At 45.2% G+C, this 27,588-nt stretch overlaps 1 protein-coding gene across 2 annotated transcripts in view; it reads right to left on the reverse strand.

The window, feature by feature from the left end:
- Window positions 1-4,238: 4,238 nt before the first annotated feature.
- Window positions 4,239-27,588, reverse strand: part of Dcaf7 (DDB1 and CUL4 associated factor 7) — a 27,536-nt gene continuing 4,186 nt past the window's right edge. Inside the window, exons 2-8 of one of the 2 annotated variants that reach the window (XR_263709.2) lie at window positions 20,531-20,689; window positions 19,757-19,868; window positions 19,139-19,257; window positions 13,282-13,491; window positions 12,281-12,398; window positions 8,865-9,100; window positions 4,239-4,310 (exon numbers count right to left, since the gene is read on the reverse strand). Coding sequence is in view for 1 of the 2 variants with exons in the window: in XM_005402206.2 (XP_005402263.2) it covers window positions 8,928-9,100; window positions 12,281-12,398; window positions 13,282-13,491; window positions 19,139-19,257; window positions 19,757-19,868; window positions 20,531-20,689 (891 nt within the window). In the remaining variant the exon portion in view is untranslated. Of the gene's footprint in view, window positions 4,311-8,407; window positions 9,101-12,280; window positions 12,399-13,281; window positions 13,492-19,138; window positions 19,258-19,756; window positions 19,869-20,530; window positions 20,690-27,588 lie in introns of those variants that run through there. The other variant, XM_005402206.2, reaches the window with a different exon arrangement.

The raw sequence follows: 27,588 nt of genomic DNA on the forward strand, positions 1-27,588 counted from the left end.
TTGGGAATATGCTTAGGAGTGGAATGCTTGGGAATATACTTAATAATGTGTGAACATGCTTCCACTTCTCTTGGGAATATGCTTAGGAGTGGAATTTCTTGCTCATAGTTGTTTAACCTTTTGAAAGAAAGCCAAACTGTTTTCCAAAATGAGTGCATTGTTTTACATTCATACCAGCAAGTATGATGGTTCAATTTCTCCAAATCCTCACTAAATTTGTCCTCTTTTTTGTCTAGTTACCACCATCCGGGGGTGTATTGTATAGTTTTGTTTTTTGTTGTTTTTGTGGTTTTTCTGTTTTGTTTTTGCTGTTTTTTTTTCTGGTACCAGGAATCGAACTCTCGACCTCGCGCTTGCCAGGCAGGTGCTGTGCCGCTGAGCTAAATCCCCAGCCCCTAATTTTGGTTTTGATTGTATTTTCCTCATGACTAATGATGTTGAGCAGCTTGTCATGTGCTTGCTATAGTATGACAGTACTATAATATATATTATATATAATACAGTACTATGTATATTATATACTATAACATATAATATTATAGTATGTACTACAGTATATAATACTATATATAGTGTATATTATAGTATTATATATATATATCGATAGATATATAGTGTTACTTTCCATAATTTAAATAGTTTATTATGTTACTTTAGTAGCAAAAAGAAAATTAATGGAAATCTTCCCCCTCTGGAATTTATAATCACAAGTAAGTGCTGAAGCCAAGACAGGATTTACAGCTGCCCTTGTCCAGTCACCCAGCACTTGGGGGGCACTAGTCCAATAAAGTCAGGAGTGTTGACTCACTGTAACAGGGGAGACCACACACCAGAAGGGTGAGGAGTCTCACCCAACAGGAAAAGATGGTTACTGTAGGATTACGGGGACAGAGTTTCAGGAAATTTAAATGGGGGCCGAGGATCCAGCTCAGTGGCACAAGTGCCTGTCTGGCAAGCACAAGGTCCTGAGTTTGATTCCCAATACCAAAAAAAAAAAAAAAAAAAAAAAACAAGAAAGAAATTTAAATGAAATCGTTTGATAGGCTTAAAGGAATACAGAGCTATGTGAAAAGGGGTCAACATTAGCCCTGGAGTGCAAAAAGGACCCAGGAGATAGTTTCTTTAGAAGGACCAAGTTAAATGTGGGATGTTGTGCTCAGAAATCCTGCTTGGAAGTGCTATACGTAGGTTGGAAATCCAGGCTGCTTCTCTATGTCAAAGTGGCAGTTTCTCCAAACAAAATTTAAGGCTTCATTCTCATAGACAATTCCAAACAGCAAAATTTGTCAGCCTGAAGTTTTAAAGAACAAGACTTCTCAGTGAATTTCTTTAGTCACACAGAGAAAAGACTTTTCATGACACTTTAAGTTGGAGTGTGCTTGGGAGAAAAGTAAATATCACTCACTTCCTATTAGTTTTTTTTTTTTTTTTTTTTTTTTTTTTTTATTATGCAGTTCAGGCTGGCCTTGAGCTCACTTTGTAGCCCAGGCTGGTCTAGAACTCACAGTGATCCTCCTGCCTCAGCCTCGCGAGTACTGGGATTACAGGTGTGCGCCACCTATCTGGTGTCATCAGTATCCCCACCCCCAATGCTGGGGCTGGATCCCAGGTGCTGATAAAGGCAAATGCTCTACCGTGCAGCCATGCCTGGGTCCCTTATCTGTGTCTGTTTATCCGTCATAAGACAGGGCAGATTTCTCCTTTACTTACTTTCTTGAGATAACTTCACAGGTGACTGGACCATTTCTAGAGGCCTCTTGTTAGCATCACTGAAATAATTTACTTAAAGGGGAGCCTTGGAGACATAAGACTGACTGAAGTATCATCCTATTGGGCTCAAACGTGTTAATTCTAACAACTCTCAAGGAATGAAATGACATTGGCAGTTATTCCAGATGGTTTGCCAATTTCTGGTATGCCAGAGATGTTACTATTTATTCACCACTTTATTTTCTCTTTCAAGGTACACAGAAAAACTGCCCTTCTTGACATTCTTTCCAGTTATGTTAGAACCAAGTCTGGCAGATATGTATAGGAGGATGGTACTTCCAGGGCTCTTCTGCAAAACAGCTCCTCTCCCTAGCAACCTATAAGCCGTATGTTCGACATGACGTAGCTACAAAGTGGAGAAGACTTCATGTAAACAAAAACAAACTTTTGTACTGCTTGGTCCCTGAGACTTGGAGGTTTGTTACAGCAGCACAGCCTATACCCGTGGTGGCGAACCTATGGCACACATACCATAGTGGTCCATTTATATCATTGAATGCTCTAAAAGATTCACCATCATGGGCCTCGACTATCAAGAGTATAGTCAATGTTACTCTCCCAGCTTTCTCCTTAAAGCCAGGGAGCTTGCTGGGTATAGTGGTGCACATCTGTAATCTCACCAACTCAGTAGGCTGATGCAGGAGGACTGCCAGTGCAAGGCCAATGCGGGAAACTTAGCAAGAGCCTATTTCAAAAAATTTTAAGCCGGGCGTGGTGACACATGCCTGTAATCCCAGCACTTGGGAGGCTGAGGCAGGAGGATTGCCACAAGTTCGAAGCCAACTTGGGCTACATAGTGAGTTCAAGGCCACCCTGAATTACATGGTGAGACCCTGTCTCAAAAAACAAAACAAAACAAAAAGAAAAATTCAAAGGCTGGGAATGTAAGTATAGCTCAGTGGTAGACTTCTGGTCTAGCACTGTATGTGCAGGGCCCTGAATTCAACCCCAGTACCACTACATCAAAGCACACCCAGGAAACAGGAATCATGTATTTGCTAAGTATGCATTGTCAGATCGTACCGGGTAACTCCAACAGAGCCGGCAGATGCTCAGAGTCCTCCAGACTGTCTACTTGTCTTCACCGACTCACCACCTGGGAGCTCCATGTCTTGCGACACGATAGCAGGCACTTATTGAACACTGACTTAGTTTGCCTTTCTTTTCTTCCCTTAAAGAGGCCTGCCACCATGAGCAAAGCACTACAAATAAACCAGGGAGGGCTGTATTTACCTGGGAGACATGGCATGGAGTAGCAGTGGTAAACGGCATATCCCCCATCCTACCATGTTGAGGCATAGGTTTGGGAAACCAACTTGGATTTTGAAGTTCCTGGTCTGCTGTCAGAGCCTAGTGTCAGACACAGATCCAGAAACTGGGAGTTATCTCTTTGTCTTCCTCACAGCCTACAGATTACTGAATACTTGCTTTTTTCTTTTTTGGTGGTACTAGGGATTGAACCTAGGGCCTTCACACATCTACATTCCCACTCAATTTTTATTTTGAGACAGGGTCTACGTCACTAAGTTGCCTAGGCTGGTCTTGAACTTGTGATCCTCCTGCCTCAGTCTCCAAGAGTGCGGGGATCCCAGGTACACCATACCTGGAAGATTCTGAATCCTGATTATTTTACCTCTTAGCTCCTACGACTTGTGCCTGTCCCCCCCCCCAGGCTGCTCCTGCCTTAGTTCAGATTTTTGTCTTTACACTTTGATTACCGCAACAAGCAATCTTCCCCCTCTCACCACCCTCAGAAGCTCTCTCTTCATTGCCTGTCCTTCTACAATGGAATTCTAACCATGACCCTCTACATAAATTTTCCAAACTTTCAAACATGAGTGTGGTGTGGTCTAGCACGTTTGCTACATCTGGCTGGCTCTCTGGCCACATCTGCCACCGTTCCTCACACATAACCACCAACTTGTAAGCCCAGGCCAGACATTCTTCACTCTTTGACATTTTCCCTGAGCCTATCCCATCTCACAGAACACTGCCAAGTATCTGTTTATGTGGATGTTAGGTACCTGTTTATCTGGAAGTCTCCTTTGGTACAATACAAGCAATTTGAGAGTCGTGCCTTTGGCAGAGTAAGACTCTTTTGTTAACAATAAAAAGTAAGCAAACAGGAGATTAAAAAGGTGAGCAATGGAATCATTATGTACTACACACTAGCACACAAAAAAAGACAGTGAGTGACGAATGAAATGGGCAGAGGCTTAGCTGGGCGTGGTGGCGCACGCCTGTAATCCCGGCACTCGGGGGCTGAGGCAGGAGGATCACTGCAAGTTCGAGACCAGCCTGGGCTACAAAGTGAGCTCAAGGCCAGCCTGAACTGCATAGCGAGACCCTGTCTCAAAAAGACAGAAAAAAAGAAATGGGTAGAGGCAGAGTCTGATCCCCTAGCCAGTGTCTCTGAAACACGACCACACGGGCAAACCAGGAAGGACTGAATTCATCACAAGAGGAAATTCATCTACATGTGTTCAAGTTTTATTACAAAGTATGATGGGCAGAAAATACAGTACTTCTTATACAGGAGGCTGAAACAAAATGAAAGGGTGAAAATTAGGTTTAATGTAGGAAACAAGAAATAAAAGTCATAAAAGTAGACTCCACTTTCAGGTGCGTTTGTAGTGCCTGCAGTGGAGATCCTCTGCGTGGTTTCACAGCGCAGTGTTAAAATTTTATTATAAGCCCTGTGTACAGTCAGTCCTGTGAAAATAACATTTATAAAAGAAAAATGGTTACAGTAAAGTTCGGCAAGGAGCAGCTTCCTCTCCATCTGACCAGGGGATGCCACAAAACCTATAGGACAGAGGGAAAGTTTAAATATACAACAAGAAAGTAAATTCAAACACGCTAGGCTAAAGGGCAGAGGTTAGAGCTTAACATTTCAGAGAACAAGAAATCCCCATCTTCTACACAGAGGTTTATACAATCATGCTACAAATTCACACTCCAAGAGGGGGTGAGGGAAAGTCACTGACAGAGGGGCCATAAAATATACAGGAACCAAAGCAAGTGATTCATACTGGACTGAAGCGATGGAAGCTTCAGTTGCACAATTTTTATAACTCAACCCAAAGTGTGAACATTTCTTTCAATAGTAGCTATCACAAGTTCATCTTCACTGGGTTGTCCCAAAGGTGGGTGCTTATACATTTTCCAGCTGTCACACACTGTCAACATCTTTCTTTTGGAGTTCAAACTTTCTTAGCTTATTTCTTCCTGGGCTGACACACCAGTCCACGCCTTTTTAGGAAGGCACCTGCATGTTCCCAAATTTAAAAAAACGACATCCAGAAAGTAGCCCAAGAGGATCTGACCCCATCCCCTGTGGCCACACATCTGACCACATCTGTCAGCAGGGACAGCAGCGGGAGGAAGAAAGGGTACGGGTGGGTGTGGGGGACAAGGCTCTGCAACACGAGACACGCTTGGTGACTGCACAGCCAGGGCAGAGAAGACAACTCGCAAAAATCCTATGGTCTGGGTGACTTCCCTTGGTTCAGTTCTCTTCCAGAAAACCCTACCTAAGTGCCGAGCACGGCCCTCCTTCCTGGTCCTCGAGTACAGAGTGAAGAGAAACATGTGTTTCCAGTATTTTACTTCAGCAGTGTCCCCTTATCCCAAGCCAGGCGTCAAAGAAACTGTCCTATTCTCAAAGTGAGGAAGTGGAGGTACAGTTCTGGGCTGCCTCCTTTGTCTGGTAAACCCTGCAGTTCCTATATATCCCTACAGCCTAGGAATTCAGGGCCATGTCACAGCAAAGAGAAGATTCTACAGTGTGACAGTAAGAGAAAGAGAAAGAAAAGACAAAAGGTCTACATGACTGTTTACCACCTCCGTACAAACCTACAACTAAAAATAACTATGGTCTGGAATGGCAACGGGACATCCAATACTTGCAAATTTTCACCTACCACTGCCTGCGGCAGGGAGGGTCTCTTTCCCTGAGCTGTCACCCTGGCCCACACGTACCCAGCACCACAGATGCCCGATTAATAGTCTAGGAAGGGCAACCAGGCTGAGGGCATGATCTCACTCTACAGCCGCGCAAGTCGGAATGGTTCCCCACCTCAGGCCTTACCTGCCCTTTAATATTTCCTTCCTTGATCCAAAGAAACACCACTGACTTCTCTTACATCTTAAGTCTTTTTTTTTTTGTCTTTTTGAGACAGGGTCTCGCTATGCAGTTCAGGCTGGCCTTGTGCTCGCTATGTAGCCCAGGCTGGTCTTGAACTTGCAACGATCCTCCTGCCTCAGCCTCTCAAGTACTGGGATTTCAGGCGTGTGCCACCACACCTGGTTTACATCTTAAATCTTATAAAATTCCAGCCATAACTATCAGCAGAATGTTGTAGGACTCTGGATTTTTTACATTCTTGCTGATCTTAGCCAATTCTCTGAGAGCTGATCATGGATCCGATACGAAGTTGTCACCCAGTTATCAAATACTGTCCCTCTTTAAGTCTTAACCTTGCAGGTTAGCTCTTCCTTGGAAGGAGAGGGTCTTAAGAGTATAAAGCTCATGTCCTTGAATGCCCTGGACCCATTCCTAGATCCAATATTCTGCCCTTCAGCAGGGCTGATCTTTGTGCCTGTGGCTTGTCCTGTCAAGGGCATCAAAGAGGGCATCACAGCTGCCCCAGAGCCCAGAGGTGCTCCCACATAAAGCCCTACCAGCTGCTTGAGGAGAGCAGATGGGAGCTCTCCACCATCTCACTGGCTGTTAACCTGGAAACTGCAGTGAGACTTACTTCTGAAACTACACCAGATGTCTCTGAAGCACAGTTGGCTGGGGCTCCATATCGTGAGACTACAGAAACCAAGAGGCCATCTGCTTGTGGTGTAAAGGGAAGGTGAGAGCTGGGATTCAAAATGCCAGTGACCTCAAACTGGGGGCACGTGTGTGCCTGCAGAGGGAGCAGGAGAGTCCCAGCTGGGCTCCAGGTGGGTGCAGAGGAACAGGAGTGCACTGCAGGGCCTAAGGAGGGATGACAGGCTGGGAGCCCCAGCCAAGAAAAAAATCATCATTCAGATCTATGCAAACAGCTACTGCTAATTAATTTTCTGAATTAGTATTTTCCGAGTTCCAGTTGACAAATCTCCCTGCCATTCAGACCAGGACTAAGTCCACTAAGAACTCAGTGGAACAGCCTGCCCCCCGCAAGCAGGTCCAGCCACTGTTACCACTCTAACTCCCATCACAGACCTTCTCTACGAAAGAAATGCGGCCTCCTAGGACAGACAGCAGCTATCAGCTGAACTCGCTCCCTCTCAGAGGAGGACCCTGTAACCACTAGCAAACATAACTAAAAGCAGAGGAAGGGCCTGACTAAGAACTGCTTGCTTTATTTCTCCAATCAATGTGGTGAAAATCTGGTAGGAAATGCAGGAGACAGCCACCCAGAGGCCCACAGTCTGAACGACAAAGTAAGAAGCTCAGAGGGAGGGAAATGCCCATCTGAAGAACCTCTTCCTTTGGGAGAAGCCTGTGTAGTACAGCAAGCTATGACGTCATGTATACAACTACATCAGCGGTGGGAAGGGACCGCTCAACCAGAAGAGTTTAAAGGACCAGAAGAAGGCAGTTAACTTATTTCTTGAGCAGGTGAGAGATGAAGTGGAGAAAATCATTGGCTGTCAGGCCTGCTACTCTTCTAATCTCAGATGAGCAACTCAGAAGGCCCCAAAACCTTCAGGCACTTGACAGAGCACGATAAGCCAGGCAAACTCTCCTCAGTGCAAGCCCCAAATTCTGCCCACCCCAAGGACTCATCTAAAGTCAGAATTACACGCAAGCCTCTTCTGTGAAACCCATGTATGTAACGGAAACAGATACTTGCAGCCTACAAGTCAACAGGTAACAGAAGACTACAAGTTCAATACTGCCCAGAAAGTAAAGGGGTCGGGTGCGTCTGACAGGTGTGAGCAGACCTTTTCACTGGCTGACGCTGCAACCTTTAATTCTTTTGAAGCTAGTCACCTAATGGCTCGGATCATCACACCCAATTAGTCTACCCCCAGTGATAGCTGCCTGTCTCTCCTCTTCTAAAGAACTTGTGCAGTGTCAGACAGACTTTTTCTTCAGCAGACTCTCACACTCAGCACGCTCAATCCAAAGTGGGACCAATGTTCCACCAGGCATAGGGAACTCAGTACACAGAAATACCGAAGTTCAACTTAGAGATCTTTCTTGCTTATCAATCAAGTCCCAGAACGGAGTGGCCCAAGGCTCACAACTGAAGGGAAAAACAAACTCCGAAACTATACACTGGAAATGTGTTCTAAGCTCAGCTTTCTCAAAACAATTCCTCTCCAGCCTGCCGCCCCACACCCCCAATCAGCTGCCTCGCTCAGCTCTACCATGTGCCCAAAAGACACCAGTGAGGCCAGACACAGGAGCTTGCTTCTGCGCGCCCAGAAGAGCCTTGAGAACAGCTGGGGGGGACGTGTTGATGAGTTAGTGGACTTTGGAGCACCAGGGTGGTGTGGGAGTCCTGGTCAGGCATGTGTCACTGCAGCAACCACTCAGGAAGGCAAACTGCTCAGGGGTCAAGGGCCCAGAGCCTGCTGCAGGCACTGGGAGAAGAGAGGAAGACGCGAAACAAGGGGACTATAAAACAAAAGAAGAAACCAGAAGAGTAACATTATTTTCATTAAAAAATTAGCCTGATAGGTAAAAATATACAAAGTTGAGATTTGTTAAAGACACTGACACTGGGAGGAAAGACCATTTCACGTTGGTATTTGTTCCCACTTAAGTGCTAACATGACACGGACAGGGACAAGACACGGACCACTGCCTTGGGCAGCAACGGGGCAGACGGGCACAAACAGAGCCAGTGCCTGTACTGCTCATGAATGCAACAGCTGACAAACAAACACACAGACATATTGAACTAAGGAAACAAAGGAAAAGAGAGAAAAACATTAAAACTCAGCCCTGGGCCAAGGAGATGCCACACAGCACCGAGCCCGGCGCAGACCGTGTCGGGTGACCGGCCAGACGCTCACAGAGCAGCTTCCGGACACGGTGGGTGCAAAGCAACGACAGACATACTGGCCACTGGAAATACACTTCTTCTTACTTGGAGTGGGGCAGAGGTGGGAAACACACAAACCCCTGCCTTGTGGGTAAGCTGCCACCAACACTACACTCTGAGTATCTCCAGGCAGTTGTTGTAGCAGATGGCGATCCAGTCGGGCTGAGTGGACGCCCACTGCACGTTGTTGATCTCGCCTTCAGCTGTGTAGGCCAGGATAGGGTCCTCGATGGCTCGGGGCATTTGCTGGATGTCCCAGATGAGAGCCTGATGGTCATCCGCTGGGAACAAACACAGTAAGCGAGGTCAAATCAGGCAATGTGGGTAACAATCCCTGCATCTGGAAAGTCAGTCACAATTTATAAGCATTTACTCACCAAAACCTCTGGGAAGGGGGTTTCAAGCCCTCATTTTACAGATGAGGAAACAGATTAAAAAATGTTAAGGCATTTGCCCCAAGTCACACAGCTATGCAGCTAGTGATCTGGCATTAACTCCATGTTCCAGATATTATTGGGCTCCCTTAACCGTAACAAGTTAGGATATTAGGACTAGATATTAGGAACAGATAGATGGGTTCATCCTCACTGGGGTCAGGCACCAGAAGAGGACAATGGCATAAAAACAACCCCCAAGCCGGTGGTGCACGCCTGTAATCCCAGCACTTGGGAGGCTGAGGCAGGAGGACCGTTGCAAGTTTAAGGCCACCAGGGCTACAAAGTAAGCTCAAGGCCAGCCTGAACTGCATAGTGAGACCCTGTCTCAAAAAGACCAAAAAAAAAACAACCCCCAAGTCAGGGATAGTGGCACATGTCTATAATCTCAGCACTCTGGGAGGCTGAGGCAGGAGGACTGCAAGTTCTAGGCTAGCATGGGCAATTTAGCAACTTACTGAGACCCTGTATCAAAATTCAAAAATTAAAAATTAAAAAGGCTGGAGACACAGCTCTACGTTCTCTGCGTTCCATCCCCTTCTGCAGTACTGGGGAAAAAACATGATGTCATTTTTCAGCTACTAATAATAGTCAAATGGTTAAAGATCCTCCTCTGACAATTTAATCTAATGTGAGTTTCCCATTTTATGGACAATTATACTTCAATGAGGTGTCATAGAGAATGGTGACTGAGATAAAGAGCTATGGGGACAAGGACCTTTACATGTTTTTTCCCAGTAAAGGGCCATGAGAAACACAGGTAAAGAGCCATGAGAAAAAAAGAAGGTAATCCTCTTTAAAAACACTTAAGCCCATGAAAAAAATGACTAGAAAGCCAGGTGTGCTGGTGGCACCAGCACCCTGGAAGACTAAAGTGGGAGAGTTGCAAGTCTGAACCCAGTCTGGACAATTCAGTGTCTCAAAAGGAAAAAAAAAAAAAGCTGGGCTATAGCTTGGTGTGAAATCTCTGGGTTCACTCCTAGGTTACCCCTTACCACCACCAAAGGCTAGAGGAAATGTATCAAAATGAGAATGGTTAGAATGGCAAAGTTATGAATTAGTTATATTTACTTTCTCTAGTCCCTAAGTAATCTGTAATGTTGCCAAGTTACTTTTTTTTTTTTTTTCCAGTGGAACCCTAATTGGCCAGACTAGCCACGGACAACACTGGCTCCTACCATGTCCACATAATGTGGGCAAAGTACAAGATCCTATTCCCAACTGGATCATACATCCATCACCAGATGGATAAAGAAATGTAATGTTTATAAACAATGGAGTACTACTCTGCTATAAAGAAGGATAAACTTCAATCATCCATAGGCCAATGGGGGCATCTTGAGACCATAATGTTAAGTGAAATAAATCAGACACACAACTTAACTACTATATGATTTCTCTTACATGAGAAACCCAAAATATAAATAAAGAACAAAATCAAAGACAGATAATCGGAAAAGGGGAGACAGATCTCTTGCAAAAGGGAAGAGGACCAAGAAGAAGGGAGGAAGGGGAAAGGAAAGGGACTGAAAGGAAGAACTAAGGTACGTTCTGCACATGTCCAACTCCACATGAGGGACACAATCATTATGTACTGCAAACATACATTGACAAGAAAATAAAAATGGGGTGGGGGGTCCCTTTTCCCAAGACGTTCTACGCCAACAGATCAGGGGATTACTTTAAACACTCAACACTTCTACTCTCCGTCAGCGATGGGCAACACCATTCTTTTTCCTTCTGCCCCCCTCCCTCCCTACACCCTTGGACAAAAAGGGAACAGTAACGAGGAAGGCAATCACAGCTTGGGGTGTAGGTGGCAGTGGACCACAAACTGCTCCTCAACGAGATAAACTGGCATGGACAGACAGCCCAAAATGGAAAATGCTTCCTGCCCATCAAATTAACGCTGAGACGGCAAAATAATCAAACCACCGCTTCTTTGGCTCCATCATGAACGAGGTTTGTCATACGACCACTCATTAGTGAGGAGGGGGAAAAACGTGCTAGAAGGAAGGCTGATGCACTGACAAACACACACAAAACATAACAGGGCTAAAGCAGAATGCGGTCTGTGCGGAGTAAAGGGATATACTCGCAGCGGGGGAGACTGCACATGTATCAAAAGGGTCTGGAAGGAGACGCCCAGCTGCAGTTACAGGGCACATATGCAAAGTGGGACAACGATGGGACAGCAATGACCGAAGATGAGTTTTACCTATTTACTATACCTCCCTTGCTTTCTTTTTTTCTTTCCTTCTTTCCTTCCCCCCTTCCTCCCCTCCCTCCTTTCTCTCTCTTTCTCTTCTGGCTGTACTAAGGACTGAATGTAGAGGTGCTCTGCCACTGTGGTACAAACCCAGCCCTTTTCATGTTTTACTCTGAGACGGGGTCTCGTTAAGTCCCTAAGTTGCAAAGGCTGGGTTTGAGCTTACGATGCTTCTGGTTCAGCTTCTTGAGTAGCTAGGACTCCAGGCACGAGCTACTTGCCCCAGCATTATTCTTACTTTTAACAATAAACCTACATTACTTCTAGAATACAAGCACACTTAAAACCAGCATATTTTTAAGGGATGAAAAATGATGAAATGAGAACAAGTCACACATCACTGACCAGGGAAGGCTACACGCACCCAAAACATGCAGAGCTCCCAGAAGACTCATTACAGTGAAGCCTGAAAGGCTCAGGGAGATGTCAATCTTGGCATTCCCAGAGACTCTGTTATATTCATGAGGGACGCCTCTTTCTGGATCTGAGTTCCCAGTATGAACCTAGATTTCCAGAAGAACAGTTCGAAGCACAGGCCTGTATGATACATGCAGTTACTAGTGTATGTGGAAGAGTCTCTGCCCACTGAGAGTTCAAGACCATCTAGAAATGTAAAATGCTTCAATTTCACAGTGTGGGGAGGCTCTTTGTGAGTCACTTTGTGTAAATCTCTCAAAACTTGGAAAATAGCAAGGGTTACATTTCTAAGGCGCTAAGAGTGCAGATTCCTTACTACCCCATACCCGCACCATGGTTACCTGCAGTGCAGATGTGGCAAGATGAATGTGGGGCCCAAGCAATGCCATTGACACATGCTCGGTGGTTGTTTAACCTGGCGACAGGTGTGCAGGGAACTCGGACATCCAGAATCACCACCTGTAGAAATACAAGTAAAAGGCCCCAGAACTGTAGGGTATGATGAAACAAACAAAGCAAAAACTGTACACAAAGCTTTTTTTCAAACATAACTTTTTCATTTGTGGGTTTAAATAATATTAGACAGGGCTTCCTCAGGACAGTAAGAAGGCACAGTCCCCGTCTTGAACAACACCGGCCTTTAGACTGATAGGGAAAAGGGGAAGCAGAAGTAGGCCACATGAGTTTGGATACCCAGTGAGTCCCAGCAGTTGACTGCGGTAAGAATTCTGCATCACCGCAGAGACCCTGATCAAAGCAGAACTGGGAATCTAAGAAGTCTGAACTACGAGCTTCACCAAACCAAGGTCAAGGTCTGCATCCTCTTCACCTACAATTCACTCCTTTTACTGAGTAATAGACTGGAGAGAGCTGCTTTTAAATCTGCTTGTTGAAGCTGGATGAATCTATCCAGAATACAGAAGGGGGAACTGGCTTGTTTTTTTACCCAGCCTCTATACACAAATGATTTCGACTATCCTTTAAATACTGCGTATCTTGGCTCTAAATCCAACACTCTAAGTACTAGAAGTTTTTAACACGTAGTGCTTGCCCTAGACCAGGCTTTCGCAATCTGAGCACTACTGACATCCCGGGTGGGAGAACCCTTTGTGGGGGATATCCTGTGCACTGGAGGACGTTTAGCAGTATCCCTGGTCTCTCCCCACCAGACGCCAGGGGCACTGCCCACCTCCTCCCAAGTTGTCACAACCAAAAACGTCTCCAGATACTTCCAAAAATCCCTGGGAGTAACAATGCCACCAGCTAAGAACCACTCTTCCAGATACACGAAGCAGTGCTCATGTTAGCTGGCAGGGCCTGTTAGCCTACTTGCGATGCTCACCTCCATTCCATCCATGGCCATGGTGGCCAGGTAGTTAGGGTCCTGTTTGTTCCAGCAGAGACGAAGCAGTGGGTGATGCTGCGGGTCTTCATAAATGATGGTGCTGTGTTCCAGGTGGCGGAGATCAAACATTCGGACTGAGCCATCAGCACCCACAGAGGCAAACATGTCCCTGCCGCCTCCAGCTCGGCTAAATGCAATATCATAGACCTATTGGTGATCAAGTAAGAAACTTTAGTAAGATTCACACCCATTACTTCCTTTCCTATAGCAGAGAATCTACCATCTCCGGTTCATCCCAACCTCAGCTCATGACACAGAAGTAAATGACGCCTAAATAGTGTCGGTGGGCAGTGGAACCCCAGAGCTCTGCTACCAGCGGCTTCCCAAAAGCGAACTTATTCTGCTACACACACTGTCTGGCTTCTTTCCACTTGCTGCTTTCCAAGTTTTCTTCCAAATGATAATAAAACAAAAGGCACATAAACCCTACTAACCGGCAAAACACAAACAACTCTCAGTAAGGATTCCATATGCATGGCTCAGAGGAAGCCAGAGCAATACTCTGCCACACTCCAAGACTGAGACATTTATTTTCTGGACTTTGGTGGCTTTCATTTATATGGAATCACAGACATACATGACCACGTGACGGTTGAAACACTCCATCGGAAAGGTGGAAGCAGCTCTCCTAAGGCCATTTAACAGCAGTCGAGCTGATTCTGCTATGAAACTTGGCCCTGAGACTCATTTGCAAGAAAGAGGTAATAGCAGTTTTGAGTTACGGAGGCTCAGGTGTTCCTCTCTTTAGAAACAGGTTTAGGATCACTCTCCTTTCCTAGGACATGTTGTTTTTTCTCCCAGATGGTTTCCAGTCACAAGTGTCTCGGTCACTTTTTCATCACTGGGACAAAATACCCAACACCCACCATTAAAGGGAGAGGTTTATTTGGGCTCACATTTCAGTCCACAGCCGGCTGGCTCCAAGGCAGGACGGCATGGCAGAGGTAAGCAGCTCACCTCATGGCAGACAGGAAACAGAGCATCCAGGGAGGAGCCAGGAAGGGAGATATAACCTACAGTGACCTGTCTCTGCCAACCAACAGCAAATAATCCAATCATTTCCCAAAGGCCCTGCCTATGTCCCTGTGACGCTTTAGGAATGCGTCTAGAAATAAACTCTAACATTCTGTCCCAGGCCCCCAAAAGACACACACATATCTATTTATGCAAATTGCGTACAGTCCATCTCTAAGAGTCCTAACATGTCTAGCACTGCTGAAAAATCCAAGCCCCAAATTTCCTCTGAAACTCAAAGCAAACTCTTTTTTTTGTTTTGTTTTTTGTTTTTTGGTTTTTCTCCGGTACCGGGAACCGAACTCACGACCTTGAGCTTGCCAGGCAGGCACTTTGCCGCTGAGCTAAATCCCCAGCCCCTCAAAGCAAACTCTTAATCATGAGTCCCTGTAAAAATCCAAAGGAAGTTAAACACTGCTGACATACAATGGCACAGAATAAGCATTCCCATTCCAAAAAGGAGAACTGAGGGGATAGAAACCAACAGGACCAATGCAAGACCAAACCCCAGCAGGAAAACAGTAACTCCTATGGTTTCATGTCCAGCATCCAGGGCAAGTTGTGGTGATAACATGCGAACTCCCAAGGGCTTGGGCGGCCCTCTCCTACAACGCTGCCAGTGGGTGCAGCTCCCGTGGCTTCTCTCTTGGGCTGGTTTTGCTCACTCCTTGTAGCTTTCCTCAGATGTTCCACGTTCTTGGCTTCTCCAGTTTTCTGGGGTCTCCATGCACTTTCAGCTTCACTCTCACAGTTTCACACATTGCCTTCACAGGAGCAGTGTCTGGGCTCCCAGGCCTTGTTCTGAAACCTGGGCAGAAACCTTCCTGACCCCACAATTCTTGCATTCTGCAGTGTTATAAAAACCAGCACCAAGTGGACCAATGCCAAGGTCTGCTGCTGGCTCTAGCAATAGTCTGGTGCTCTTGCATTATGGCTGCAGGCACCTCTGAGGCCCTGGACAGCTAAGCACTGTGAACTGAATTCAGGAGAACAAATTCCCCAGGCATCCATTCTCAAGCATGGTGCCCTAGGGCTCTCTTCTTAAAGCAAAGTCCTTTGCTTTTGCAATTTTGAGCCTGAGATGGGTAGAACCTTCTTGGTCCCTCATAAGCACTGAAGGCTTCCTTTCTATTGACCCATTATAAAGTATTTTCTTTCTTTTCTTTTTTTTTTTTGTCTTTTTGAGACAAGGTCTCACTATGCAGTTCAGGCTGGTCTGGAGCTCACTTGGTTGCCCAGGCTGGCCTTGAACTCACAACGATCCTCCTGCCTCAGCCTCCCGAGTGCTGGATTATGGGTGTGCACCACCATGCCCGGCTTTAGCTTCACTGTAATACTAATCTTTTTAGTAACCAAACTCTCCTCTGCTCCATCTTTGCAGGAGCCTACTTTCTGGAAAAACTGAAAACTTTTTTTTTTTAACAAAAAACTGATGCCAGATGAAACCCTCTCTTCTGATAGAAAGGAAGGAAGAAGAAAGAAGAGGAAGAGAAAGAGGAAGGGAGGGAGAGAGCTCCAATGGCTGCAGTGACTTTATACACTCAAGATGAAAACTTTTAACATCACTCAGCTATGCCATTTGCTCTTGATTCTCCATGTACAGCTGGTTAAAAGCCCTCAACAATACCCATGCTACAGCCTAAATGTTGGGCTGCCTTGAAATTTCTTCTGCCAGATTAGTGTGCCATCCTTAATCTAAGTTTCTTGTAGTCTCAGGACAGGATCAAAATGTAGACACATTTTCTGCCAGAGTACAGTACACATGGCCTGGTATCCAACTGCCAATGAAGCCTTTCTTCCCACCTGAGACCTCCTATATCTGGGCTTTTCCATCTGCCTTTTTAAAATCAGCATTCTAGTTGTCTGAGTTCTGAGCAGAATCTCCCATTAAGCTTGGCTTACAGTATTCTAGGGCTGCTTCTCCTGCTGGCATCTCCAGACCTTTCTAAAATCCTCAGACGAGCCAGTTCCAAAAGATCCTGAACCTCATGGTCAGGTTGTCGTACAGCAACGACCTCACTTCTCTGGTACCAACATCTCTTTTAGTCACTTTCTTCATCACTGGGGCACAATACCTGACACCCACAACTTAAAGGAGAGGTTTATTTTGGCTCCCAATTTATAAGGTTTCAGACCACAGTTGGCTTGGCTCCAAGGCAGGGCAGCATGGCAGAGGGGTGCAGGAAGGAGAATTGCTTGTGCCGTGGTAGTCAAGAAGCAGAGACAAACTGGGCGTGGTGGCGCACGCCTGTAATCCTGGCACTCGGGAAGCTGAGGCAGGATTGTTGTGAACTCGAGACCAGCCTGGGCTACAAAGTGAGCTCAAGGCCAGCCTGAACTGCATAGCGAGACCCTGTCTCAAGAAGACAAAACAAAACAAAACAAAAAAACCAAAAAAAACAGAAGCAGAGACAATGTCAAAGGAGAAGCCAGGAGGCAGGTAGCCATGCCCACAGTGACCCTCCTCTTCCAATGTGCCTGCGCCTCTAACAAGCAGCCAGTTGTGAGTGCACATAATCCGATCCCCTTCCAAAAGCCCCACCTTTGGGCACATGCGACTTTGAGAGCACATTGAGAGAACCGTAACAATCAGTGAGTCAATTTAGGCTTTGAATCACTGTTTTCTGCATTTATAACTTTCTGCAGACATTTCGTATGACTAATGTCTATGAGGAAACAGGCAGAGAAGAATGGAGAGCTTCAGAGAAAGAGAGGAACTAAGAGAGATAGATAAACCCAGAGCCAGCCAAGTGTAGAGACACAGAGAAACAGAAAAGTCCCATGTTGGGCTTGGCGGCACGTGCCCATAATCTCACCTACTTGGGAGGCTAAGGCAGGAAGTTTAAGCCCAATCTGGGCCAGTCAGCGAGACTCTTTTGAAGAAAAACAAATAAACAAAAACACAGTTAAAGATATAGCGTAGTGGTAGAGCATTCCAGAGTTTGATCCTCAGACAAAACAAAACAAAACAAAGCAAGCTGGCAATGGTAGCTCATGTCTGTAATCCCTGCACTTGAGAGAGGCTGAGGCGAGAGGATTGTGAATTTGAGGTCAGCCTGGGCTATACAGTGAGTTCAAGTCCAGCCTGGACTACATAGTAAGACCCTGTATCAAATAGACAAACAAAACAAAACAAAATAAAATAAAAACAAATCCCAAACAAAACCCACCTTCTGCAGTCAAAGATAATAATGACAGCTGATTCTGAGGAGACGTGAGTGAGATTTCTTATTAAACACGGCAGCTCTTATCCTCTTGGCTTCTGCCTACTCAGGGGCACTGCCAAATTAACATCGATTTCTATTTAACCTCCTGAATTCCTCTTTCTCTGGCAGATAATGAGGAAATTACGCTTCTCTTTCTTTGGTAGTAATTGAAGAGGTTCAAAAGGGAAGTCGGCCAGTCACCAACAAGAGGCACCAGGCCTGACACACTTGGCAGATCAGGGCTGTAACAGCCCCGTGCAGCTATTCAGGGCAGATGTGTGGTGAGCGTACGTGCATCCGTGGTACCATCTGAGTACCTCTCAGGGTTGAGATGTCCGAGGTGCCCAGGAGCAGTGCACACAGTTCTCTCTGCTTTAAGGGACTGGTCCCTTATCCGTGTGTGGTTTATCAGAAAACAGGGGATAATAATTCCCAAATGTATTAAACCCTCCTCTCTGTCCATCTGCCAGGCAGCCATGAGAGCATCCCAAGTAAGTCTTTGCTTAAATGCAGAGAGACAGGCCGAGGAAATCAAGGTGCTAGGAGATACTCTTCTTCTCTCTCAGAACCACCACCCTCAGGCTCATCTCTTCAAGGCTGGGTGCTGGTCTGGGGTCTGTTTGCTAAGATCCATTACAGGCTCTCCTCCTTGCCCGTCTTGATCATTACCTTCCTATACTGTTGATGACCTCCAATTCTGGCCAATGGTCAAGGCACCCTTTTTACCTGTACCAATATTAATATTCCTAACTGTGGACGTAAGGAACAACCAAAAAGAAACACAACTTCAAAGAAATGAGACAGGAGTATGGAATGGCTCCGGGTGGACTATTTTGCCAAATTATCAAAGGAATGCTTCGATTATAATCACCAAGCAGGGCGCGGTGGTGCACGCCTGTAATCCCAGCACTGGGGAGCCTGAGGTGGGAGGACTACTGTGAGTTTGAGACCAGCCCCAGCTACACAGTGAATTCAAGGCCAATCTCAAATGCATAGCGAGACCCTGACTCAAGAAAAAAAAAACACAATCACCAGTACCTTTCTTCAGTTTTTCCCAGAAACATGTAAGAAATGTCATATCAAAGTAAAACGTTTGTTTTGAGATAGCATTAGAAGTACAAAGATTACATAAATATACTAGAATGCAAGAAAATATATTTAGAGAGAAAATGATAATTAGATTTGTCTGTCAGAAAGTTCTCTCTTCCTATTTCCCTTTACCCTAAAAAAGTACTATTGTTTTGAAATAAATTTTACTCTAAGATTATTTTTCATCACACTAGTTTCCAGTGTATCTCTAAGAGACTACACTATTTAAAAAAAAAAAAAAAAAAAAGCAATCTCTTGCATGAAAAGGAAAACAACAGACTTTAGAATAAATCATTCATATTAGTCAACAAATGCATTAGTGTGCAATGGTGTTGTTCCTGCCATTTTGACACATTGCTATTTTTGCTCTGGACAAGAAGCATTTTGATTGCCTACATAATTTACAAAGCTGTGAAAGAGCAAACTGACGTGTTACCTACTGGCACAGAAAGTATCTGAGGAAAGGAAAGGACAAGCATCGTTACCTCTTTGTCATGGGCTATCAGCTGGGTCTTCACATGGCCAGACACAAGATTCACTCGCCCCAACACCTGCCCCGTCTCCAGCCCCCAGATGGTACAAGTCGTGTCAATGCTTGAGGTACCTGTGAACAGCAGTGCAAGTCAGCGCTGGCAGGGGTGAGGTTCCCATGCAAACTTCCCTCCTGCGCCTGCTCCTCTGCGTGGCCAGGGAAAATATGCCACAAATGCTTCCTGAGTGTAGGAAGTATTTCAACCTTATCTTAGGATGCTGAGATTTTAACTAGAGAGACAAGATACACACACACACACAAAGCTCAACTCCATGCGAGGAATTAATAACTGTATTCCACACCTATCCATTTCTCACTTGGTCCCACTGTATATAGGATGCTACATGTACCTTAGACCCCTAATTAAAAACTGGTCCAGGGGCTGGGGATGTCACTCAGTGAGAGTGCTTGCCCAGAATGCGTGAGGCTCTATGTTCAATCCCCAGCACCAAAAACAAGCAAACAACTCGCCCAGTGTTGATTCTGACGCTTCCCCCCAACCCAGTGTGACATCTGGGAAAACATATCACCACTTCTTCAAGCTGGAATGCATACTCTCTAACTCCCTTACCCAGAAGATAAGGATCCACCTCGTTCCAGTCAAAGGAAGTCAGGGGGGCGCAGAAATCCGAATTCTTGTTATTATTTAGCAAACATTCCAGCCTTGTCTCTGTTTCACCAACCTGAAGAATAATAATTTGTTAAAAAAAATCAACCAGTCCTGTCCTCACACATAAATCTAAAAGCCCTATTCAGATAATACCTTGGTAAATCTAAAACATGCAGGAAAATATTTTTATCATAAAAAGTAATAAAATTTGGAGGAACTCCCTGAATTAGACTTCTTCCCGAAGTTTTTCTCTAAAGGGGAGGTATTCTCACCTTGTCCTATCCAAAATCTCAGGACCTTGTCTACCGGGCTGAATACCCTAGGCTAGAGAGTCTGCTGAGTTCAGCTGACAGGGGACAGGGGCCTCCAAAATATGCTCATATAATCTGTTAACACCAATGGTTCAATACTTTAATTTATTTGAAAATATCTTGACTGTCAACAGACTAACAGACCAAGCATCCCCAACCCCACTGAAGACTGTATTCATGGTATCAGGTTAACTGAGCCTCAGGTTTCCAGGCTGACTGTAGCCAGCAAAAGGACTCAAGGAATCTTGGCTGTACTAGAAAATCTGCTGAGCCAAACAAGTTAGTCCAAAGACGCTCTGCTCATTTGCTCCGGGCTGCAACGACACTCACCGCCCTTACCCTGTCTTGCTGTTTGTGACTACCGTGTTAACAGCTACCTCTTAGACAGCCCATTCGTCCCGCTGCTAAAGAAGCATTTGCTTACCCTCCACACACGGAGATAGTCGCCACTTGTCGCCAGTAGGTCTGGATAAACGCCTTTGGTGTCAGGGATCCACATGAGCTTTGTGGTGGGGTACGGATGGTCAAAGGTGTTTCGGCAAATAAATTCTGAACTCTCCTCATCTAAACCAACAAGCTGGACCTGCAACATGCCAAAGGTGAGCCACATAAGCATCTGTTTTTCTGGAGCAGAAGCAAATACCTAACTGCAGAATCAAAAACTGTTACAACGACAAGGAATGTAGACCTGCTATCCCACCGCTGGACAGCAAACTCAGACTCAGAGGGCTCCGTTACATTCAACGCTACAAAGAGAGTAGAAGACAGAGACAAGATCTGAATAAACGGGTTCTAGCTATAGGTCTGGCTTGCTTGACCCCATGCACATAACCGCACTGTCTTCTAGGCTGTCACACCTTCTCCCACAGCCTCTGCAGTATCGGAAAGTGTGAAGCAGTTCTTTTGGTTTCCACGGTGACTAGAAATGCTGTGGGCATTTAGTGTTCAGGGGTTGGGGATATCAAACACTGCGCAGTCGCTTAGCAAATTAGTGCCCCACCTAAGAACCAACAGTGTATAACACACACACACACACACACACACACACACACACACACAGGATGCGTACAGGTTCACCTATAAGAATGCAGCAGTATTCAAGAATTCAAACCACAGTAATAAAATAAAAATAAAGTGGGCGTCACTGAAAATTCTACCTGCTTCTACCATTCTACTTCTTCTTAGGGTCAATTCTGGCCCCGTCATTAACTTCCATCTTTTATGTCAAACTCACTCTGGCTCAATGGAAACTGGCACTCAAATATATTTGCTTACGAACTACCAACTGGCAGATGGAATGGTGTGGGGAAAGGGCTGTGACTGCTAATGGGTTGACCCCCAGCGGAACTGAGTGCACTGTGGTGCTGGGTGGGAGGCTCCCCTGAGGATTGTTACCATCAGCCGAGAGGCAGAACTGGAAAGGGATAATGAATTCCTCTTGTTGGTTTTAGTTACAGTCTTTGTTCTAATAAAAGGTGATTGAGATGAGTGATCAGGGCCGCCGCAGTCCGAGAGACTGTAAGCCCCGATCCCAGATTTTTAGCTCTCTTGTTTTTCTTGTCTCTTTTACCTTTTCTTATTCATCCACGGGCACCTCATTCTCGGGACCTGTCACTATAGTTAATACCACCAGAATAGTATGAATTTTTGGGAAAAATCAATAATAGGAAAAGTATTAATATCCTTACAGCAGAAAAAGAATTTATCTTTCAGACCTAATTGTCTTTGATACCAGTATATCCACCACCCCCAATTAGGTAGAGCTGCATACAGTAAAATTCACTCAAGTATACCGTTCAGTGAATTTTAGTCAATGTAGTTTTGTAACCCCCACAATAATTAAGACATAGAACCCTTGACCAACCAAAATGTTATCTCAGTCTTCTCCACAACATTCTACCCCAGCCACTGATCTATGTATGGTTTTGTCTTTTTTTTTATGTTACTTATATATGGAATTTATAGTACTGAAAATTTTCTGTCTAACTACTTTCACTCAGCAATATGTTCTTGAGATTCATCCATGTTCCTGTATCAGTAGCTCCCTTTCTTACTGCTGAAAAATACTGCACTATTTATAATTTATCTATTTATTATTCAATGCATGTTTGGATTACTTCTAGATTATAGCTATTATAAATATTGATGCCATGAACATTTATGTTTAAGTCTTTTTGTGGACTTACTTTTCTAGGTAGACAACTTTAAGAGTAGAACTGCTGGGTCATAGGATAAATCTATTTTTAACTTTACTCAAAAAAAACCTGTCAAGCTGTTTTCTAAGGTGGCTGTATCGTTCTGCATTCCCACAAGCAATATATGAGCACGCCAGGTGCTCCACATCCTGGTTAGCACTTGGTATTTCCAGTTGTTTTGTTTTTATGGTACTAGGGATCAAAACTACAGTACCCTACTGCTGACTTAAACCCCCAGCTTTTTGAGTCAAGTTCTCCCTATGTAGCCCAGGCTGGCCCTGAGCTTTCACTCCTCCTGCTTTAGCCTTCTAAGAGCTGGGATTAGAGGCAGGTACCACTACTGCACAAATTTTATAATCAGTCAAGTTCTACAGAAAGTCTGCTGAGATTCTGATCATAATTGTGTTAAATCTACAGATCCCTTTGGGAAGAATTACTGTATTATTTAATCTTCCAATCCATAAATATAGCATAGTTCTCCATCTATTTAGCCCCCCTCTACCTGCTTTCTGCAATGCTAGAGTTTTTGTTAATGTTTCCATTCAATTTATTCCTAGATGATTTTATGCTATTATAAATGCAATTTTTTCCCAGAATTACCTAGCACTGTTTTTTAAATTCAATTTCTGGTTGTTCATTGCTACTATAAAGCTGGTTTTTTTACACTAACTATGGATCCTTAACTTCGCTCCATTAGTTACTAGTTTTAGTAGTTTTCCGTAGATACCTAGGACATTTTCTATATTTATTTGGTTTTTGTTTGTTTTCCTTGTATTTTTACAGTGCTGAGTATCACATCCAGGGTCTTATACATGCTAGGCAAGCACTCTACCACCATGCTACATTCTCAGTCTTTTATGTACATTTACAGAACATGTCATCTATGTCTAACTTTTAAAAATCTAAAAGATAACTAAATCTGAATACTTTATGGAGCACTTCAGGGCTTTCAAGTAACATAATGTGTTGGGGAGATAATGCGTAAAACTATGAAAGGAGACAGAACCCAATGCTCTAGAACACGTGAGAAAGCAACAGAAGTGGAGTCGAAGGTTACTGTGTTGGGTTTTTTTGTTATTATCTTTTGTTTTTTGATTTTGCTACCGGGAATCCAACTCACGACCTTGCGTTTGCCACTGAACTATATCCCCAGCCCAAGTCAAAGGTCAACACACTGACCTGCTTATTTGTAACACAGGCAGTAACTGATAATGGTGCGGCACAAAAACCAGTAATTGACACTGGTTGAGTGAGGAAAAGTGGGTGAGAATCTCAGCAGAGTCTTGAAAGTGCATGGGAAGGACCCACGCAGGCAGTAAGGGAAGAGAAGGGCATCTCAGGAGGTACTGATATCAGGAGGTGCAAATGTGCAGAGGCAGCAACCGGAACGAGCCATTTCGGGGCAGCAAGTAGAACCACTCGCGAGGAGCTGTCGGAGACGCACAGTGGGCTGAGGGGGCAGGAACCCCGAGAGCACCCACCACAAAGGATCTGACAGGACAGCAGTATAGCTCTGAGGCCTCTGATGATAACGGCCCGGGACAGGGCAGACTGGAGCAGGGGAGAGGTGGGATTTGGGGAGTCCGGAGAGAAGGCGTGGGAAAGGAGGAATAAGGGCTTGCGGTGACAGGCAGTAAGAACAGCGAGGTGTGCCCAGGGAGGGCCACAGGAGGGACTATGACCAAATGAACAGATCTTACAGGGAGTCAGAAAATTCGCGTTCTGGTCTTGGCAGGGAGTAGTGTGTGCCGGGCGTCGTGGTGCGCGTCTGTAATCTCAGCACTAGGGAGGCTGAGGCAGGAGAATCACTGCAAGTTTGAGGTCAACTTGGGCTGTATAAGAGTTTAAGGCCAGCCTGCACTGCACAGGGAGACCCTGTTTCAAAAAAAAAAAAAAAAGAAAGTAGTGTGTGAAGGACAGTTTGTGATGGAACAGGAAATATCTGGCATCACCCTTGGTGGGCGGAGGAAGATAAAACAAACAGGCTAAATTATGGGCTCACTGGGCTAAGTAAGTACAGAATAAGCCTAATACAGATTGTGGGCCAGATATTTCATTCATGTATTCATTCAGCAAATACTGAGTGGCTACTCCCAGACATGGTTCTAAGCACTAAGGATATAGCAGTGAATGTAAAGCTCCAAATTCCTCTTTCTAAACATGTGGGTAACACCACGAGGTTAAACTAGAAGATAAAGGGCTACACTCACTTTTTTTTGTTGTTTTGTTTTGTTTTGGTCTTTTGCCTTTTTGAGACAGGGTCTCGCTATGCAGTTCAGGCTGGCCTTGCGCTCACTTTGTAGCCCAGGCTGATCTTGAACCCGCAACGACCCTCCTGCCTCAGCCTCCGAGTGCTGGGATTACAGACATGCGTCACCACGCCAGGCTAGCCTACACTCCCTTCTAAAACTTGCCTTTTGAGCCATCAGACATTTCCTCACAGCCCCCAATGTCAAATTCTGTGAGCATTTACCCCTCAGGCTCCTCTGAACCTGGCATTCAAAGCCATGTACCGCCATGCCCTAACCACTTCACCGATCTACCCACTGCTCCCCATCTTCATCTCTCACCTTAACGTTTCCACAAATGTTCATAAAATCCCCACACCTCCTTTCTCTTGATCCCAGTTCTGCCCAATGTTAATATAGTACCATGGCATCTGGCTTCCAGTGCTCCTTCCTCCTTGCTAACTGTAGGACCTGGTCGTGTTACTTTACTGTGTCAATCCTGCTTCCCAAACTATAAAGTGAAGATCTTCATGGCACCTACCTCAGGGCTGTGTGAAGGAATTCTACGCATACACACTGCCTTCCTCAATGAAGACCTTTTATTATAATGTCTCTCCTCATTTATAGACCACTCGCAGTTGTCCTGGTTTCATGATCTTTCTTTATTGATATGGTCCATCTGTGACTAATTCCAAATTGCCTCCTGAAAGCATGCTGTCTGATGCTATTTACCACAGTAAAAGCCTTGGGATCTATCTTAGTTTTTCTTGTACAGCCTATAGCCATGGTTTCCAAATTTGGCTTTCTTGCCACCATGTCCTATATGCCCTTGTACAGGTATAACTAGGTGCTGCTGGTTTTTCCCTTTCTCCCACTCCCTCTCCTTCTTGCCTTTGCTTTTTACAGAACACCAAAGTGAGTATTTTAACAGGGCCTGTGCTATAGCACAGAGTGGGGAGGGACTAGTACACAGGAGGGAGCCTTCTAGACTAAAACCCTGCTGCCTGTACCTCTGAGGCCAAAGTCCCAAGAGAGGGTTTCTATATTAGAAGGTATGTGTGTTTTATCCTTTTTCGAGACGGGGTCTCACTCTGTAGTTTAGGCTGTCCTCAAACTCACAGCAAACCTCCCGCCTCAGCCTCTCAAGTGCTGGGATTATAGTTATGTACTACCGCACCTGCCTGGCCTCCCCTGGGCCTTTTATGGTACTGGGACTCAAACCTAGGGCGTTGTGTATGCTAAGCATGTGCTCCACCACTGAGCTACATCTCTACCCCTAAATTTTAAAGAAAAGTTCTCCAAGTTATTCTTACATAGCTCATATCCAGAAAGCATTGGGAAGGTTAAGGTGAAAACTGAGGACACTACTGGGAGAATAACCTAGCTCAGGACCCATTCTCTGAGCATTCCATATCCACATGATGATCCCATTCTCTCCCTAGATCAGTGGTTCTCAGCCATGGCTCCATATTAGAATCTTCTCAGAATTAAAAAAAAAAAAAAATCCTGCCAGGTGTGGTGGCGCATGCCTGTAATCCCAGCACTCGGGAGGCTGAGGTAGGAGGACTGTTTCGAGTTTGAGACCAGCCTGGGCTACAAGGTAAGCTCAAGGCCAGCCTGAACTGCATAGCAAGACCCTGTCTCAAAAAGACCAAAAAAAAAACAAAAAAAAAAAAAAAAATCCCAATGCCCAGTGCCCAGGCAACACCCTAGAACAGTGATGCCACAATTTCTGGTAGTGGGACACAGGCACCCGTGTCCACTAAAGCACCCAGTGATATTCAAGTGCACACAGGGCTGAGAACCACACTGTGGTAGACTGATACATTTAGAGGTCTGAGCTGACCAGATTCACTCCTGGGAATGTAGAATTCAGACTCAAATGCTACTTATTCTCAGTTCTTAGCGTGCAAGGGGAAAGGCGGGGAAGGGCACACACCCACTGTGCATGCAAGTGCAAGAAAAGCTTGCATGTTTAGAGGCCTGTGCGAGGCACAAAGCAGAATGAGACCCGCATAACCTCTCGCGTGTCTTGGTGTACAAGTTTACAGCTTCTTGGAATTTAAGAGACTTGACAAGCAAAGCGAAAACTGTAAGAACTTTCTATAGCCTCAGAGTACCCTGAGGAAAATGCAAAGCTTCTCTGGATACCTCAGGCCATGCCCAGTTCTGCCCTGTAGCATCCTTCTTCATTCAAAGTCAGGGTAAAGGACTTCAGGAGGGGATGTTCCAGGGCATACTTTACACTAAAGAGGAATGCCAGGTAAAGGCTCATGTACTCAAAAAGCATGTAAAACTTTTCTTATAACTCGAGTTTGGCATACTGCGCACTTCACAGTATTTCTGTAAGATCTGCTAGAGGGCCACTTCACAGTACTCTAATCTGAAATTCATCTCTTTCCAAAATTGGCGGCATTTTCTTCAACGTTTCAAGCCTGTGCCACTTAGGTAAGACATTCCTGTGAGTACTTTCCCTGCCCTTTATTTTCACACACGCCCCTTTCCGGGCAGGGACCGGTGTGCAGCTCCAGCCGCCAGCCTACGCACTCTCTTCGCACGGCCCTAAAAGACTGATCTGCTCCATCAGAACCCCACTTGGGAGAACTGCAGCTGCTCTGAGTCTGAAAGCTTCAGCCACAGACGCTCTTACTCCGCATCCGCCCGTACCCACTGTACCACCAGCCTTCCTTACGTGTCACGGGAGCACAAGGAAAAAATTAAACCTGATGGTTATCATTGCTGACATTTAGGTTTTTCCCTCTGCCTTTTCCTCACCGTCCTCCTCCCGATTCTCCTGTTGATAACCCTTTCCATTGCTCACTGCCAGTGCTCTTTAAACCACTTCCACAGCACTTTGCCCAACACACGAGACAAAAGCCCCTAAAAAGTGAACCTGTGAGGCAGGACCTTTTTTTTTTTTTGCAGTTCTGGGGATTGAAGCTATGATGCTTGCACTGAAGTACATGCCCAGCCCTTTTCTTGGTTTGTTTGTTTGTTGAGACAGTCTTGCTAAATTGCCCGGGTTGGCTCGACTTGGCGATCCTCCTGCCTCAGCCTCC

This window comes from Chinchilla lanigera, unplaced genomic scaffold (genome assembly GCF_000276665.1).
Source record: "Chinchilla lanigera isolate Chin_1 unplaced genomic scaffold, ChiLan1.0 scaffold00077, whole genome shotgun sequence".
NCBI classification, from domain to species: domain Eukaryota; kingdom Metazoa; phylum Chordata; class Mammalia; order Rodentia; family Chinchillidae; genus Chinchilla; species Chinchilla lanigera.